The sequence below is a fragment of the Python bivittatus genome, unplaced genomic scaffold (genome assembly GCF_059951505.1).
Source record: "Python bivittatus isolate LINGU-HERP-01145 unplaced genomic scaffold, Pbiv_v1 ctg000100_np1212, whole genome shotgun sequence".
Taxonomy (NCBI): Eukaryota; Metazoa; Chordata; class Lepidosauria; order Squamata; family Pythonidae; genus Python; species Python bivittatus.
This window is the reverse complement of record NW_028277038.1, coordinates 7,059,883-7,076,672: the sequence shown is the minus strand read 5'-3', so window position 1 is coordinate 7,076,672 and position 16,790 is coordinate 7,059,883. Positions and strand designations below refer to the sequence as shown.

General features: G+C 40.7%; 1 protein-coding gene across 2 annotated transcripts in view; it reads left to right on the top strand.

Annotated features, from left to right (window-relative positions):
- Window positions 1–37: 37 nt before the first annotated feature.
- Window positions 38–16,790, top strand: part of PI4KA (phosphatidylinositol 4-kinase alpha) — a 63,517-nt gene continuing 46,764 nt past the window's right edge. For both annotated transcript variants that reach the window (XR_015795141.1, XM_088135379.1), the window contains exons 1-15: window positions 38–276; window positions 5,333–5,449; window positions 6,425–6,518; window positions 7,237–7,325; window positions 9,144–9,216; window positions 10,399–10,658; window positions 11,591–11,657; window positions 11,848–11,996; window positions 12,345–12,410; window positions 12,689–12,785; window positions 13,142–13,333; window positions 13,719–13,819; window positions 14,598–14,727; window positions 15,661–15,790; window positions 16,661–16,756. Coding sequence is in view for 1 of the 2 variants with exons in the window: in XM_088135379.1 (XP_087991505.1) it covers window positions 109–276; window positions 5,333–5,449; window positions 6,425–6,518; window positions 7,237–7,325; window positions 9,144–9,216; window positions 10,399–10,658; window positions 11,591–11,657; window positions 11,848–11,996; window positions 12,345–12,410; window positions 12,689–12,785; window positions 13,142–13,333; window positions 13,719–13,819; window positions 14,598–14,727; window positions 15,661–15,790; window positions 16,661–16,756 (1,829 nt within the window). In the remaining variant the exon portion in view is untranslated. The remainder of the gene's footprint in view (window positions 277–5,332; window positions 5,450–6,424; window positions 6,519–7,236; window positions 7,326–9,143; window positions 9,217–10,398; window positions 10,659–11,590; window positions 11,658–11,847; window positions 11,997–12,344; window positions 12,411–12,688; window positions 12,786–13,141; window positions 13,334–13,718; window positions 13,820–14,597; window positions 14,728–15,660; window positions 15,791–16,660; window positions 16,757–16,790) is intronic.

Here is a 16,790-nt window from a genome sequence, read left to right as displayed (position 1 = left end):
GGGAGGGCGTGGCCCGCGCGAGGACCGCGGGGGGCGTGGCCCGCGCGAGGGGCGGGGCCCGGGCGTGAAGCTGAAGGCGGCTTCGCTCGCGGCGTCTCTCCTTCCAAGATGTCGGCCCTGGCCGTGGCAACGGCGGCGGCCGCCACGGCGGCGGCGGTCACCGCGACGCGCTCGGAGAGGCACGGCAGTCCGGGCTCGTCGCGGGGCTTCTACTTCAACACGGTGCTGTCGCTCGCCCGCTCGCTGGCCGTCCAGAGACCCGCCCCGCTCGAAAAGGTGCCGCCGGGCGGGGGGCGTCGGGGTCGGGGGGCTTCTCCGGGCCTGAGAGGGACGAGCTGACGGGAGGATGGCGGGGCCTGGGCTCTAAGAGGCGGCAGGAGCCGGGAGGGTTAGCAGTAAGGATGGTAAGGAAGGCTGACGGCAGGAACCAGATTATTATTAATAATAATAGTAATAATAATAATAGGGTGGTGATGGTGGTGGGCCCACGCCCAGGGCCCACTGGCATTAATTATTTTAAGGGGGGTGACAATAATAATAATCAGCCACAATCGTGTATAAAATGGATCGTGGTAATGGTACAAGTTGAGGTTCTGCAGGAGCTCATGAGTGTTAAATATAATTGCAACTTCCAGCAAATATGGAAGCAGAATAATAATAATAATAATAATAATAATAAATAATAATAATAATAGAAAGGATATGATGATGAACCCATGCCTAGGGAGGTCCTCATGAATATGGTTTTAAGGGGGGTGACAATAACAATGGCCAAACAATCATGTATAAATATGGCATGGAAACGTTGAAATTGGAACTTCCAGCAAATATAGGAGCAGTAGAATAATAATAATAATAATAATAATAATAGAAATAATATGATGATGAACCCATGCCCAGGGAGGTCCTCGTGAATATGGTTTTAAGGGGGGTGACAACAATAAAGGCCAAACAATCATGTATAAATATGGCATGGTAACAGTGCGAGTTGAGGTTTTGCAGGAGCTCATTCATGTTAAACGTTGAAATTGGAATTTCCAGCAAATATAGGAGCAGTAAAATAATAAGATGACGAAGAGTCCATGCCCAGGGAGGACCTCCTTTGTATTAATTATTTTAAGGGTGATGATAATAATAGCTGCGATCATTCCTTAATGTAGCATGATAATACTATGAGTTGAGGTTCTGTGGGAGCTCATTGACATTAATCATTATGATTGCAACTGCCAACAAGTGTCGTGGTAGTAGAAATGTAATAATAAAATAATAGATATGCTTTAATATAATCAATGGCCAGCAGCCAGGAATAACAGCAACATGACTCCAGGCTCCAAGGGGTGCTGACAGGCATTAATCAGTAAGATTACAGCTGCCAGCAAATAAAATTCCATTAGAAATGGAAAAATAAAAACAATAGTAATACAGTAATAAGAGTTGAGGTCAGGGTAAACTCATTGGCATTAATCATGAGAGCAACTAACAGCAGCATAAATAAAGCAGCAGTGGAAATTTAATTTGGGAACTGAGGCCCTGCAGTGTCTTCATTGGCATTAATAACCAAAAATATTAATAATTTTTGCGAGAAGCAGTCATTTATAAATAATGTATAATAATAATAAATGAGCTGAGGGCCAGGGATGTCCTCATTGGTGAAATAATCAACAAAATTGGTAATAATTGCCAGCAATGCTTGTTTATAAATAAAGTAGTATTAGTAATAATGATATCATTTCAACCCAGCAGTCTTGTTCTCAAAACCCACCAATCCGTTTCCTATGGCAATATGGTCCATCTTCAGTGGTATTTATTAGAAACGTGCAGAACAGTTCCGAGTTTGGAATCCCCAATTCTGGAATATCATGCTCCGACCTCGTAGGATACGGAAACTGTTCCTGCCTCAAAATGGGCCATCAAATCTCACTTTAAAGGTGGGGCAACCCCTCTTGAGGTCATTACACCTTTGCCATTAGATTGAGATTTTTTGGGCAGTCATTTTTGCAGTCATTTTGTAGTTACATTAACTACAGTTTCATATAGTTAATATGAATAATAGTGAACATGTACTACTAGGACTGATGTGCATCTGGATGGGTGCTGTTATTGCCATGTTATTATGTAAAAAGGAGCTTTCTTTCCTTAGTTATGCCTGAGCCATTGCTGGTATTCACAATCTCTTGCTTTCAGGATAGACGAATCACCGTTTGAAAGTATCTAGCAAGCTCAATTGAGAAACTGTGGTTGGATATTGACTTATATAACGTAGGTTCTATAAGTTTTCCCCAGTCTTCTAGACGGGAGGACTTTATGCTTTGATTCTCAACCAGTTTTTTGGAAAACCCAGATGTCTTGAAGGCGTCATGTTGGTGATGTCTAGTTTGTTTAAATTTGTTTGATGTACTCTGAACAGATTAATTGGGATGGGCAGCTTATATCTTAAGGAGTTTGGGACAATAATCGTATAAATATGGTCAGTTGGTGGTGGTGATGACATATAATCTAACTCCTGTCATAAACCACAGCATCGTTGGTTGTTTCTGGTGACCGTTGAATCTATAGACCAGACTGCTAAGATGATAGAAGTTGGGAACAATGACTTCATAATGTAGAGTTCCTAAACATTTGAAGCATTTGCTTTAGATTGTCAGTTGTGGTTGGCACATGCTATGTGTTGGTAAAATGTCTGGATTTAGGCAGTCTGTAAAGATTTCTCATTCCATCTTGAAAAGGCATCCTCAATAAGGCCATCTAGATCTAAACTCCTAACGTTTGCTATTTTGCGTTTCCTTTGGCTTTTTAGTAGTTGTGTATAGCTTGTCGCATTAATGAAATGTTCTTTGTTGTATTTACTATGTTGATATCTTCCTATATTTAAAGTGGGATTTTTTACAGTGTTAGGGTAGTTTTTAAATTTTTTATATTTGGTTTATAGGATTTCTGAGTCCATCTGCAATTCCGGCTAAAATAGTATATTGGGAAGTGGTTTAGTATCGAACTAGAAACGTAATATGCAGTAAATTAAACGTACAGCGTACAATAGACACAACACACCCTATTTTGCTTGAGTTTGCACAATTGAGCAATCCACTAAACTCCAAAGTGATATTATTTGTACAACCAGAATCTGCTATGTAAGGTGGAGGCTTACTAAACTGGGACAATTGGTTCCTTAAGCTGTAAGATAATATATTATAAATCTGTGTGTACGAATTGTGGAAGACCCTTCCCTTCATCAATTTCATTTCAGATGAAGTGAATTCCTTTCATATCAAAATCAGGGAGCTCAACTTTTAAATTAGAACAGCACTGCCAACAGGCTAGCCGGATTGTCAATGCTGTTATTCTTTCTGGCACTTGCAATATAGTGCATTTGTTTTTATGCCCATATAGATGCTCCTAGGCTTGTAGCTCCCACTGTCTTTATTCATCTTCCAAATACTTTATGAATATGCCCATGCATTGGCAGTATTGTAGAAGCGGTTGGGCATTACTTTTCCTAGTTTATAATCCTCGTCTTCTATCCAATGCTATAAACCCAGTTTGGCTTACGCTTGGACCCAGCCAGATGTTGTCACCTTTTGAGACCTTAGTTGACCTTGGCTGCTCTCTGAAACTTCCATGGAGTTTACTCCCAAGTAAGCATGCACAGTATTGTAAGCTAAGTTCATCGTACTGGTCTCCTCTTAAAACCAAAGGAGCGAATTAGAAATGTTTGTAAAAACTTACTGGTTTCAGTGAAATTGAAGTGTGACTGTAACAGATTGGATCCAGTCATTGCCTGTGCTGAAGCTTTCTTCCAGCTAGAAGTCTTATTATGTTAGAAAGATCAAGGCTGCAAACTTGAAATTATTAACGTAGGTAATTCAGTTGCCTTAGAGACGCATTCTTTCAAAACTCTAATTCTGTTACAGTACTAGGAGGTTTCTTGTGCATTATGCAATCTCCATCTCACAATCTGAAAATGTAGTGAGAGTTCAGTGCTTTTATCTGTCAGATAATCTGTCAAGTGATTATAAAGTTTTAGATGATCAGGTATCTGTTACTGGGAAATGCTGTGTGCTTTAGCAATACTATGCATGTGGAATAAGTTTACAACATCCCTAAGCAATTAAGAAACTTTTCTATCTGCTGCAAGTTTATTATCAAAGACGTTGTTCGTTGTCTTATTACAAAATACCTCATTTTTAAAAAATATTTTTTGATCTCTGCATCATATATAGGTGTTGTTCTCAAGATGTTCAGTTGCTTCCGAGTTTTTGTGACTTGGTAGACATCCTTTTGCCAGGATGATCTGTCAGTCAGTACAGTAATTGCTTCTTTGTGTTCTGGTGAGCTTTAATTGTTACCCAATATAGGCGTAGCACACATTAATGAGATTTATGTTTGAGTTGACGTGCATAGAACAGTGCTGTTTGGAAGTAAGCCTTGTAAATCCCTGTGGAAATGTTTAACAAATCAAGCACTGTATCAGTGTTTGTTAGTTTAGAGCAGTGTTTTTCAACCTTGGCAACTTTAAAATGTATGAACTTCAACTCCCAGAATTCCCCAGCCAGCATGCTGGCTGGGGAATTCTGGGAGTTGAAGTCCACACATTTTAAAGTTGCCAAGGTTGAGAAACACTGGTTTAGATTCTGTCTAAACTTGGTGGCTGGTAACTGTTTTGGTAAAAATGTATTCAGCACTGAATTGGTGAGTATTTCTTTTTTACCTAAATGTAATGTAAAATGTAAGGGCATAATACTGTCTTGTTGTAAGGGCATAATACTGCTAAAGATATGCAGTTAAAAACAAATATAAAAATGAACACTTGCTAGACTTAAAGGCTAAAGTAAAGAAAACTGCTACAGCCAGCAAAAGAGGGCAAAATAAAAATGCATGAATATGATGCCGTCCCAAATTTTTGCAACCTGTTTTGGGTTCCTACAACATGTACTCACAGTTTTCTCTCTGACTTCTCTGCACCAAGTTATCTTCAACTGATGCTCATTCATCTCCCTTTCTGTTGATTGTATAATCGAACCCACACTTCAGGTTTTCATCTGAGACCATATTCAGCACTGTGGCTTTTCTAGTGACAGCACATTCTACTTTTTATACAGTGCCTCTAATGATCTTGTTTTGGTGTTTGCATTCATGAGTTTTATTTTTTGCTGATTATTATGATGCGTTCTCTACATATCTTGTTATGACTGTTCAGTAGAAAAGCTGGGTGATTTTTTAATTGGAGCAATATTCTAACGAAGTATACAATATTATGGTAGTGGTTGATGGTAGCTACTGTTACCTCCTTTCACAAAAGATGCACCTGTATCAACCCACTTCTTTCTCCTCATAGGTCCAAAAGCTACTATGCATGTGCCCGGTGGATATCCATGGGATTTTTCAGCTGGATGAGCGCCGCAGAGATGCCGTGATTGCACTAGGGATTTTTCTAATAGAGTCTGACCTGCAGGTGGTGTTCCCTTTGTTCACAAATACTTTTTTTTTTTTTTTTAAGATTTACAACCCTTCCTTCATCAGGCTCTTAGGGGCACAGGCGAAAAGCTCAATATAATGAAACAAAACTATTAAAACACCATAGTACATTCTGTTTGCTAAACTGAGACTGCAGAAATCCCACCTTCATTTGTTTAAAGCATTTAAACCAGCAATTCCCAGAATGCTCAACCATAACCAACTGTAATTGGTTCTGGGAATTGAAATCCACACATTTGGAAGGCTACCCAGATTTGAGGTCTTTGGAAAATCAGCCAAGGAGCACAGACAGATTTTCTTCCCTGTTATCCATGCTTCCTTTTTCTCTCTAAAACCCAGGAACAAAGCCCTATTGATATGTGCATATTTGGAACTGGCCTTGATTTAAACATACTTCATTTTGTCACTTGAGTAGAGGTTTAATCCGGCTGTTTCTCAAGCAAAGCTTTCCCTAAGAATGTATTTCAGTTTCTTTTCTCCTGTGGCTATTTGGCTACCCACTAATTGATGGCAGCGGCCCACAGTTAAAATGATAGCCTAAATGTAACTTTTGCAGCAATAACTTTTTAAAAATATATACATTTTTAACCTACTTGCCTGGGCAGGAAAACCTCATTAGGAAAAGGATGATTAACTTTCTTTTGCTGAATGCTGTCTCCATAGCAACAGTATCATTTGATAGCTTCCAGTGAGCAACTAGGCCCACATCATTCTAGTGGGACCGTTCGGTTGTTCCTTTTGCGAATCTCTTTCTCTGTATATTTTCTGGTTTCCCTTCTTAGCCATTGTGGCGCAGATTACTCGTGCTTGAAATCTGTGCATTTGAAGTGCATTTGAAATGAGCTCAACTTTGTTCTTAGAGTATCTATATACATACTGCCATTCCTTTTCCTGCATGGTTTCTGTTGTTGTTATGACATTTAAAAAAAAAAAAAACAACCTCTTGTTCCAGCATAAAGATTCACTCATCCCTTACCTTCTCCGGCTGCTGAGGGGTCTTTCCAAAGTGCAGTGGATTGAAGAAAGCAACTCACGGAAAGGCCGAGGTGACTTTTCAGATTCTTTGTTTCTTTAGCTAGGCTTTAGGCTTAGAGCAGTGTTTCTCAAACTTGGCAACTTTAAGATATGTGGACTTCAACTCCCAGAGTTCTCCATGCTGGCTGGGGAATTCTGGGAGTTGAAGTCCACGCATCTTGAATTTGCCAAGTTTGAGAAACATTGGCTTAGAGCATCTACTGGTAATTAGGAGACCCACAGGATGATTAGAGACCTCTGGGTGGCAGTCTCAAGAGACTTTTCATCTTGTTTAATTACAACAGCATGCAAGAAGGGAGAGCAAAATAAAATCTAGTTGGTCAGCCTCATTTCTCCTGACCCTTGTTCTGCTCAGCTCTCCACGGATAGAAGATACTTCAAAAGCTTATCCTAAAATCATGGAGGGGAAGGGAAGCAAAGCTAGTGTCCTGGTCCATTTATTTTAATTTTTTTTTCACGCCACCAGAGTTTGTTTTTGTTCCTTAACCCTGAATTCTTCTGTTTAGATTATCTAAAATAGGTGCATGTCTTTCTTAAATCTGGGTTTGTGAGGCAAGGCAGTAAGAAAAGGAGTGAAGACGTAGCGCAGCATTCACTCCCATTCCCAAAAGCCATTGTTCTTCAGACCCAGATTGCTGTCTCTGCCTCAGGCTTCTTGGTTGTGGGTAGATCCCTGGTGTGTTCAGCTGGTTATTCACAATCCTGTTCCATTTATTACCACACTCGTAGGCACGCTTCCAGTCGCAGAAAACTTCAGCTTCTGTTTGGTGACCTTGTTATCAGATGTTGCCTACAGAGATGCATCTTTAAGAGAACAGGTAAAAATGGTAACATGGAATTCAATCCATTGACTGTTAACTTGTTTTTCTATAATTTTAAAGGTTACAATACAGGTAGTCCTCACTTAACGACCAGTCATTCAGCAACCATTCAAACCTACAATGGTTCTGAATGAGTGGTAGTTTTGACCAGTCCTCAAAGTTCTGGCCATTGCAGCACTCCATAGTCACATGATTGTGATTTAGGCAGTCGGTAACCGGCCCACATTTCCAACTATCACAGCATCCCATGGACACGTAATTGCGGTTTATGACCTTCTCTGCCAGCTTCCCACAAAGTCAATGGGGAAGTCATAAGTCATAGTCACATGAGGTCTTCGCTTAATGACCCACAGTGATTTGCTTAATGACAGCAGTTGGGGACTATTGGAACTGCTGTGGTGCAGTCACGTAACGTTGCACTTTATGACTGTGTTGCTTAGTGACAGAAATTCTGGTCCCAATTACCACTGTTAAGTGAGGACTGCCTGTAATGAAACCTTGGGGCTCAGGTCATGTAAGTTGCCATGAAGTTATGTAATTGTGATATTAACTGAGCTAAGCAAATCAACTAGTACCTAGTTTGCATCACTGCACCACAGTTCATTGTAAAGCTCTCAGATATTTAGAGGTAACTATAGTTACAGTCTGTAAAATGTAGTTTGTCATTTGGCACTCTACAAACTGGCATTTTTTTTTCCAAAGCAGAGTGTGGATTTTTTATATGAGCCAGTTAGACGAATCATATGGTGTCCATCTGTCAGTTCTTCAAGACAGGCTAAGTCAGGAAACAGATCCCACAAAGATTCCAGAAATGCTACTTCGTAGTTCTAGGATATAATGAAATCTCTCTGTGCCCCCTCTCACATCAAACGGAAACATGGCAGGGTTATTCTGAAGTTCTTTCATGCTTTCCGCTTTCTCAGGACTGAGTTGCCCTTCCTTCCTTCCTTCCTTCCTTCCTTCCTTCCTTCCTTCCTTCCTTCCTTCCTTCCTTCCTTCCTTCCTTCCTTCCTTCCTTCCTTCCCCAACACCAAGGTCATTTTTACATTCCTTTCCAGCGATTCCTGATTGTCCATTAAATTGGAGAGTACATCATTGCAGTCATTTATTTCATTTGTGGGACGTAATCCGTAATGTTTGTGGGCACCCGTGTAATGAATGCTTAATTCTTCTGTCTTCTACAAAACTCCTTCCTAAAGATCTTCAATTCAGAAGGAGAGCAGTTTCATTTCAGTAGGTGAAATGAAATTGGCTGAAACTACAGCACTAACATCTTGGCATAACCATTTCTTTATAAAAATATGAAGAAAATCTTCTGATGCAACGTAACGTTAATTCATCTTCAGCATCTCTCAAAGGGAGGATTTGTAAGTGCTCTGTTGAACAACATGTCTATCCTTGTGGCATTGGTCAAGTGGAGGACATTATCCATTATGTCCTCCACTGCCCCGTTTACAATGAGAGCAAGACTGAATTATTCTTGAGTCTGAGCCCTTGAGTTTACCTACCAAGGGCTCAAACCTCAAACAACTGGACTATCTTCTTTCAGACATGTTTCCAAATGTTAGCAGTCAGGTTGCTTAGAAACTTAGAAATATTTAAGTTCTTAGTTGTATTTCTGACTTGTTTCAACCTTCTGACGTCTAACGCTCTTTTTATTACATCATTTTACAATCTTATACTACCGTTAATTTTTTGTTATTTTATGCTATCCTATATTGTTACAACCTGTGGTTACAACATTAAATTTGCTTCCATAATGTTAATTCTACCCATAGATTTTTTTTCTTAAGTTTCTGGCCTTTATTGTTGCAGGTTTTAGAGGCAATTTTGCAAGTGATGCAAGTCTTGCTGGGGATGTGTCAGTCTCCACAGATCCAGGATAAAGGTAAGCAAAATACGGTTCCAAAGTAATGTTGCTCTTTGTAACAGCAAATTCACCCCTTCTTTCTCCCACTGTTTTCATTCTGCAAAGGATTAATCTACCCAGAATAGTTGCCACCATTCGTTATACCCAAAAGCTTTGGGGTTCTTTGTTCATAAATGAGGTTAATGTGCTTTGTTTTTCTCGTTCCTGTTCAAGTTTCATTTCTTTATTATATTTCTAGTTGTTCCAGTAACCAGAGTTCATGGGAAATTATGATTTATGTGAATGAGCTGCAAGTAGCCTCACCCCTTTCACAGCCTTAAAAAATATCCCCAATGCCTCCTTCTGCTATTAAAAAAAAATCAGCAAACCTTTTATTCTTGGAACGATGCCTGGTTTAGCATGTCCTTAGAGGCCACCAGGAACTGAAACTTCAGTTTGTTCACTGTACACAGAGCTTCAGTAAACATCCAGCAGCTTTCCTCAATATGCATGATCTTCAGATGTATGGATTTCAGTTCCCAGAGTTTTCAACTGGCCGGGGGGTTCTGGGAGATGAAGTCCACCAAGATTGGATACAGCTGAGCTACAGTTTTAGAGGAGATAGCTTGCTAGTCTCTTGGGACAAAAACAAGAGTCTTGCAATGTCTAAAATATTTGTATATTCATTATTGCATAATTTTGTGGAATGCAGTCCATAGGAGATTATCTTTTACCTACAAAAGAGGGAGAAGGAAGAATGTATTAGTCCAAGCTTAGGAAAAGCTCATTCATAATGGGGAGGGCTACAGAACCTTCAATGTTGTTAGAATCACAGCTCCCATCATCCCCGACTGTTGGCCATATTGAGTGAGGATGCTGCAGACTAGGGTCACACTACATCTGGAAGCCTTCAGGTTTCCTGTCTCTGCCATTATTGAGAATTATAGCTTCCTTTTTTTTTTTTTTAATCTGCGCTCAGTCGTTACCGACTCTGCAGTGACTGCTTGGACGAGTCCTTGCAGTTTTCAAGGCAATTGTTTCGGAAGTGGTTTGCCAGAGCCTCCTTCCTAGAGCAGAGCCCAGCTGGCGAGCGCAGGAGGCGGGGTTTCCGTTGCTTCGCACCCTTTTCGGGCGCACGCGGTTTTTCACGCTTACCAGCAACTGCTCCCGACTCCTTTTTGATGGATGAGGAAGATAAATGCCCAACTTCTTGTTTTCCAGAATATTTGTGCAAATATGCCCTGCCCTGCCTGATTGGAATATCCCGAGCATTTGGGCGCTACAGCAACTCAGAAGAATCCCTCCTATCCAAGCTTTTCCCTAAAATTACCCCCCATTCCCGCCGGGCCTCAAACGAACTGGATGGGATTCGGAGGCGTTCTTTCAATGACTTCAGATCAATCCTTCCCAACTCCCTGCTGACCGTCTGCCAAGAAGGATCTTTAAAGAGAAAAGCAAGCAGCGTTTCCAGTATCTCACAGGTTGGGTTATTGCTGGAATAAAATCCAGCCATATTCCATTTTCTGAACCACAGCTAACTTTTAATTGACCAGATGATATGTCTATCATTGCATTTCAGATCTAGCTCAAAAACTGGACATGTGCCTAAATGTATTCAATTGTATAGAATTTACCAGGTAAAAGTGGTGATCTTGCTGATCATGAGGGGAAAAAAAACTCTGCCTGGAGCAATTAAGAGCCATTGCTAGTCAGATAGGTCTGACATTTTAAGCCTTTAAAACATCAATTTCACTTCCAAAATGTAATGTGTGTCCTCATCCAGTCTAGAGGGCTCTGGTGACTACAAAAGTATGCTTTTCTGCCAGTTTTCCCAGAAACAAATTATGTTTTTATAATCTCAGTAAAAACTCAATACATTTTCCATAGCCCAGGTTCAGGTGGAAACTAGTGTCTTGAACTGTTGGAGTGAAGAGAAGAGTATAATGGACAGAGGGAATAATCTTGAGGAACAAGAGGAAGAGCTGCTACCAAGACAACAGTCAGATAAGAGAAAACTGAGTCCAGGACAGAACTGTAAACTGAGAAAGCGTCTCAGATAAGACCCTCTCTAGTTCTCACAAAAATAAAGGCGGGGGAGGGAAGCCTATTCAGACTTGCAAGATTCTTTAAGTATATCTTAATAATAAAAGTAATATTGGCCTGCATGACTTTGGTTTCCTAGTCTGGTCTACCTTGAAGGTCTGACAAAAAGATGTTCTAGGAATTGGTTCCAATTCTGCATATGGAAAGCTGAGGTCTTTGGATTTCAAAATGGCATCAACCAAGAAAATGAGGGGCTACAGCTCTGCTTCAAAACATCTTAATTCTCATAATAATTTTTCCCACCCAGCTGGTATGAGAGCATAACCCCAATCCCATTTGACGGTATTTCGTGCCTGTCGCTATATTTCAGGTCAGTCCTGATCGTGGGATTCCTCCTCCTGGTTCCCCAGGAGGAACTGCAGTACAGTATTTTGAAGGTATTTCTTTTCGCTTTCTCAAGTTATGTGAACGGTTTGACCATGTGGGGCTGGTACAGGTTGATCTGATCAGATTTGATCAGAACTATTCGCTTTGGGAGCGAGCGTGTCTTTTGCTTCTGTGTCTTCATTTTGTTCTTAGCGGGCTACAAACCGGTTGGTTACGTTTTTCTCTCTCTTTGATAAGCAGGCTCTTATCTGCCTGATGGAAGTGCAGTAGATCCTGAGTATTACTTCTCTACAATCAGCTCCAGTTTCTCTGTTTCACCACTTTTTAATGGGATTAGTAACAAGGAGTTTAACATTCCATTAGAAATGCTCCGCCAGTTGTTGAACATGGTAAGTGGGGGGCCATTGGAAGGTAATGCAGGATAAATGTTCTTCAGAACCGGAAAATGTTAAGATTAAAGAATGAGGGGTATAAAAGCCATGAACTCCTTCTAGTTATGCACCGAATTGTTAAAGGTTGTGGCCAGAAATTACTTTTTATTACAAAATGAATATTAGCTCCAAGGCTTACCGTGTCCTTGAATCCTTCATCAAAGATGTAGTGTGCAAAGACGTAGTGTGCATTTGTGTGCACACTATATCCTATAGTGTGCACGCAAATGGAACCTACGTTGTGCTGAATATATGGTGTTTTGCAAGTGTTTGGATTCCATTCTATTTTTATTTCTTTGCCTCTAGGTAAAACAGATAGTTGGGGATTCGGTTCTCAAAAACCTAGATGCAGTGGTCGCTGAAGTTATTGAGGTATGTTAATTTTCATGGTACTTCTCTTTTAGTAGAAATTAATTTTGCTGGATGCTGTTGACAAATCAAATCTTTATTACCATCAAAGGCCAGCATAACTGTTGACAACAGACTCTGATGGGGAAATGTTGGTATGAAATGCAGATCAGGAGCTAAAAGTCTGAACTCTAGACTCATTTCTTCCCCAGGGAGCAGTTTTAAAGAAGTGTTCACAGTGTGAATCTGATGCTTCAGAGTTTGCTCTTGAATTGCCCCCCCTTCTTCTAAATATGTTACAGGCCAATCCGCACGTAGAGCTGTTCTACAAAATCTTCAGTGATCCTCTGTACGTTGCCCAATTCAAAATGCTGCGAGACACCCTGTACTATATGAAAGGTATGATGATTGTGTTGATAAGCTTTTGACCTCCTGGTGATGTGAAAGAGTAAAAATTGCATGGATCTCCCTGAACATTAGTCTCATAATATCTAAGGAGCCATTTTCCTGCTGAATATTCTCAGAATCCCTGTTACTCATCTGTAGATAACTATGAGTGGTTTAGTATGAAGAGCATTTGTCAAAGGGGAATAAAGAATATTTCTGGTTTGAGAAACGAGTAGGTTAGCATCCAGCATTTTCCCCAGCTTAATGCCTTTTGCTATGGAATCACTTTGGATTTGTTCCTTTTGCTCTTTATCCAGATGTGGTTTCTGTGAGAATTCTAGCTATTTTTTTTCTGTTTTTTCTCTTAGATCTTCCCAACTCTTTTGTGAAAGAAATTCATGATTTCGTGTTGGAACAATTCAACAGCAGCCAGCCAGAGCTTCAGAAGCTCCTTCACGAGGTCGATAAATTGCACAATGAGCTGAATCCACTGAAATTGCGTTGCCAGGCAAACGCTGCCTGTGTGGATCTCATGGTTTGGGCTGTGAAGGATGAGCAAGGTGAGTGTTGTGCAGGTAGTCCTCACTTACTGACTGCCTTATGCAGCGACCGTTCAAAGTTACAACAGGGCTTAAAAAAAAAAACCTTTGCAACCAGTCTTTGCAACCAGTGTGTGTTTTCACTTTTGACAAGCAGAGTTAATATTGCATAATACAGAAGGTGGAAATAAAATTATAAGTCAAGGTCACGTGCTTTTCTGCTTAGCGACTGTGTCACTGGTCCCAATTGTGATCACTAAGCGAGGACTACCTGTATTGCACAGGTTTTGCACTTAAATGTATGCATGAGTACACCTATATCTGATATCTTCGTGTTTTCTGAGTTTTCTTCTCTTCCTGCAGACATTTCTTCTAATATAGTTCTTTTTGTTCTCTTGCGAACAAGGAGCAGAAAATCTGTGCATCAGATTGTCTGAAAAGTTGCAGTCCAAGACGTCCAGCAAAGTGATCATCGCTCACTTGCCTCTTTTGATCTGCTGCTTACAGGTCTGCAAAGCAACTCTCATCGCGCGCGCGTGTGTGTGTGTGTAACAGAGCCATAAGCATTCTGCCACTTTGGTTTCCGGTATTCTGGTTTTCACTGGTCTCATTTAGGCATAATACATACACCTTTACAACATGAATAATTCAGTAATTTCACAATACTCAAATCACAGTCCTGCAAGTACAAACATATTTTAGGACAGTCTGGTGTCTCCCCAATAGGTCCGATGACAGCTCCATTAATTTCCAGCCGATGCAGAGGAATCTGTTTTGGTGTTTCAAAGTGTCACTGAATGGCAACTGCTATTTTACTTAATTATTTAGTATTGTATTCCTGTGCTGCCTTCTTGGGAAATCAGGGTGACATACATGGGAGCTCCCCTCATTTTAGCCTCACAAAAACCACCCTGTAAATTAGGCTGGGCCGGGAAAGAATGTCTGCCAGAAAGTCACCCAAGGAGCTGTGTAGCTGAGTGGGAACTTCAACCCTAACCCTACACAAACCATAGAATTGATGTGAAGGACCCTATTTAATGGACATGTATGCAAAACACACCTTATCACCCTTGAAAGAATTTATGTAGCGTGTTTCATTATAAAAGTAATAAAAATAAATGATCACGTTAAAAAGTTGACCAAGCATAAAAGTGTAAAAGCAGTGAAACTACAATTGGTGAACAGGTTTTAGGGGCCATTTAGCAAAAAAAAAAAAAGAACCCGATCACCCAGGGTCACGTGGCCTTTCTTCTGCATGTAACGTTCCATATCTTTCTTTTCATAGGGTCTTGGCCGTTTGTGCGAGAGATTCCCGGTGGTGGTTCACTCCGTCAATCCATCTTTGAGGGATTTCCTTGTGATCCCCTCCCCAGTCCTGGTGAAATTGTACAAATATCACAGCCAGTATCACACAGGTATTTTTGTTTGCTCACTAGATGGCCTCTGAAACGTCCGATATTTTGTTTTTCACTTTCTGTGGCTTCTTCCTGATCAGTTAAGCAGTCAGTTGATTTTCTTTACCGTAGCGTATCTTGGCACTGCGTTGATCAGTATTAAAATATTTAAGATCCAGCGTAGCGGATGCACATCAGGGCCTCTCGATGAAATGATGTTATCAAATGGGACCTCGTAAGTGTGTCTTCCCTGTTACAGTGCCTGCCCTCTGGAATGGTGTCCTCCTAGAGATCTATGTGGCTACCACCATGATGACATTCCAGGAGGCATTAAACACTTGGTTATTCTCCTAGGCCTTGGGGTAGGATGGAAGTGAGCCCCGTAAGATTTGGTTTTGTTTGATATAGTTTGTCTTCCTCTGGATGCATATCTCTTATTTTCTTGTTTTAGTTTTTCATAGAGCAAAGGACCCAGAATCACTTTTTTTTAACCTATGTATAAAATAAAATAAATGCTATTCCAAGGCTAAATATTTAGGAATTAGTGATAATTTTAACGGCCGCTTTTAAATAGTTTGGCTTGACTGATCCTCTCCATTCTTCTGCTAATAAACTGGTGCATCTTCATTGTACCCTCACAACTGTTTTCAGCAGTAGGTAGCGCTGAGCTCAAACATGGCACTACCTTGTCATCCATTAAATTTTGGTTTGTTGAAGAAGCCACAGTTAGCTGGTTTCAGAGACCATGCTGAGTTGAAGGCAAATGTGTCACACTGGCTTAGTTCAGTACATGACTTTAATTTGTTCCTCTCATAAAACGAAAGTGTGTATGAGACCTTCATATTCAGAATTATCCTTTTCATCGCTCAAGACATATTGTTGTATAGTCACATACTGTAGCAGATACAAGACAGGGTTTCAACACCAGACCCTCCCTAATTTTTTTCCTGTTAGGTACCAACGACATCAAGATCAGCATAACAAATGAGCACGCCGAGTCTACTCTAAGCGTAATGTCAGGCAAGAAGAACGAGTCTTCCATGTATGAACAGCTCCGGGACATTGCAATTGATAACATCTGCAGGTAGGTTTTATCTTAGGTTTGTAAAGAGGTGGTTCTCTCAGCAATTTAAAAAGCCACTCTTGGTTCTTAGCAAAGGGCAGATATTCCAACATTTTTGAAAGTTGGAGCCTGAGCTGAACTTGCAGAAAGTTTTGCTTGAATCCCAGGATGGAAGCCAACACAGCTAGATGTAAAGGGAGCAGATAGACCTCTAAAGTGAAAGCTCAGGGCACTTCTGCTGATAAATTTCTGGTGTCTTCTCCTTGGTGAAAACCAGAGGGATGAGAGAACATGAGAGTCAGATGCTCATATGAGCTCAGGAATCCATTTTCAGAAAGCAGGAGAAGGCTTTAGAGCAGTGTTCCCCAATCTTGGTGATGTCCAGATGTGTGGACTTCAAATCTCAGAATGCCACAGCCAGCACAACCATTGATGAGAGTTCTGGGAGTTTATTTACAAGGTTATATAGCTGACCATCTTGTGGCACGCATCTCTGGGTGGCTGACCACAATAATAAAACACAAGCAATAAAAACATTACAACAACAAAAACAGATGCCCAACCCATCAGCTACAGTGCACCCATTCATCTCTACAATCCCCGGATTCTAATTTTACTATCCCAGTGCCTGGGGGGAAAGCCAGCTCCTCGCGGATCTGGAACTTGCCAAGGTTCGGAAACACTGCTTTAGAGCATACGTGGATGGACAGTGCAGAGGGAGTGGGATGGAAAGGGTCCCCCTTGCAAAATCTATTCTTAGATTTTAAGGGTTTTTAAGAGTAAGCCAACAATATTTGATATTTATTTTTATTAAATGTTACTGATTTTTCAAGAAAAGAGGCTTTAAATGCATGAATCTTCTAGTCATATCCATTATTTTGTATCTTGCAGATGCTTGAAAGCTGGCCTGACCATAGACCCTGTCATTGTTGAAGCTTTCTTAGCCAGCTTATCTAACCGTCTCTACATCTCGCAAGAAAGTGATAAGTAAGTGATCTTAATGCTGCAAAGGCTCCTTCCT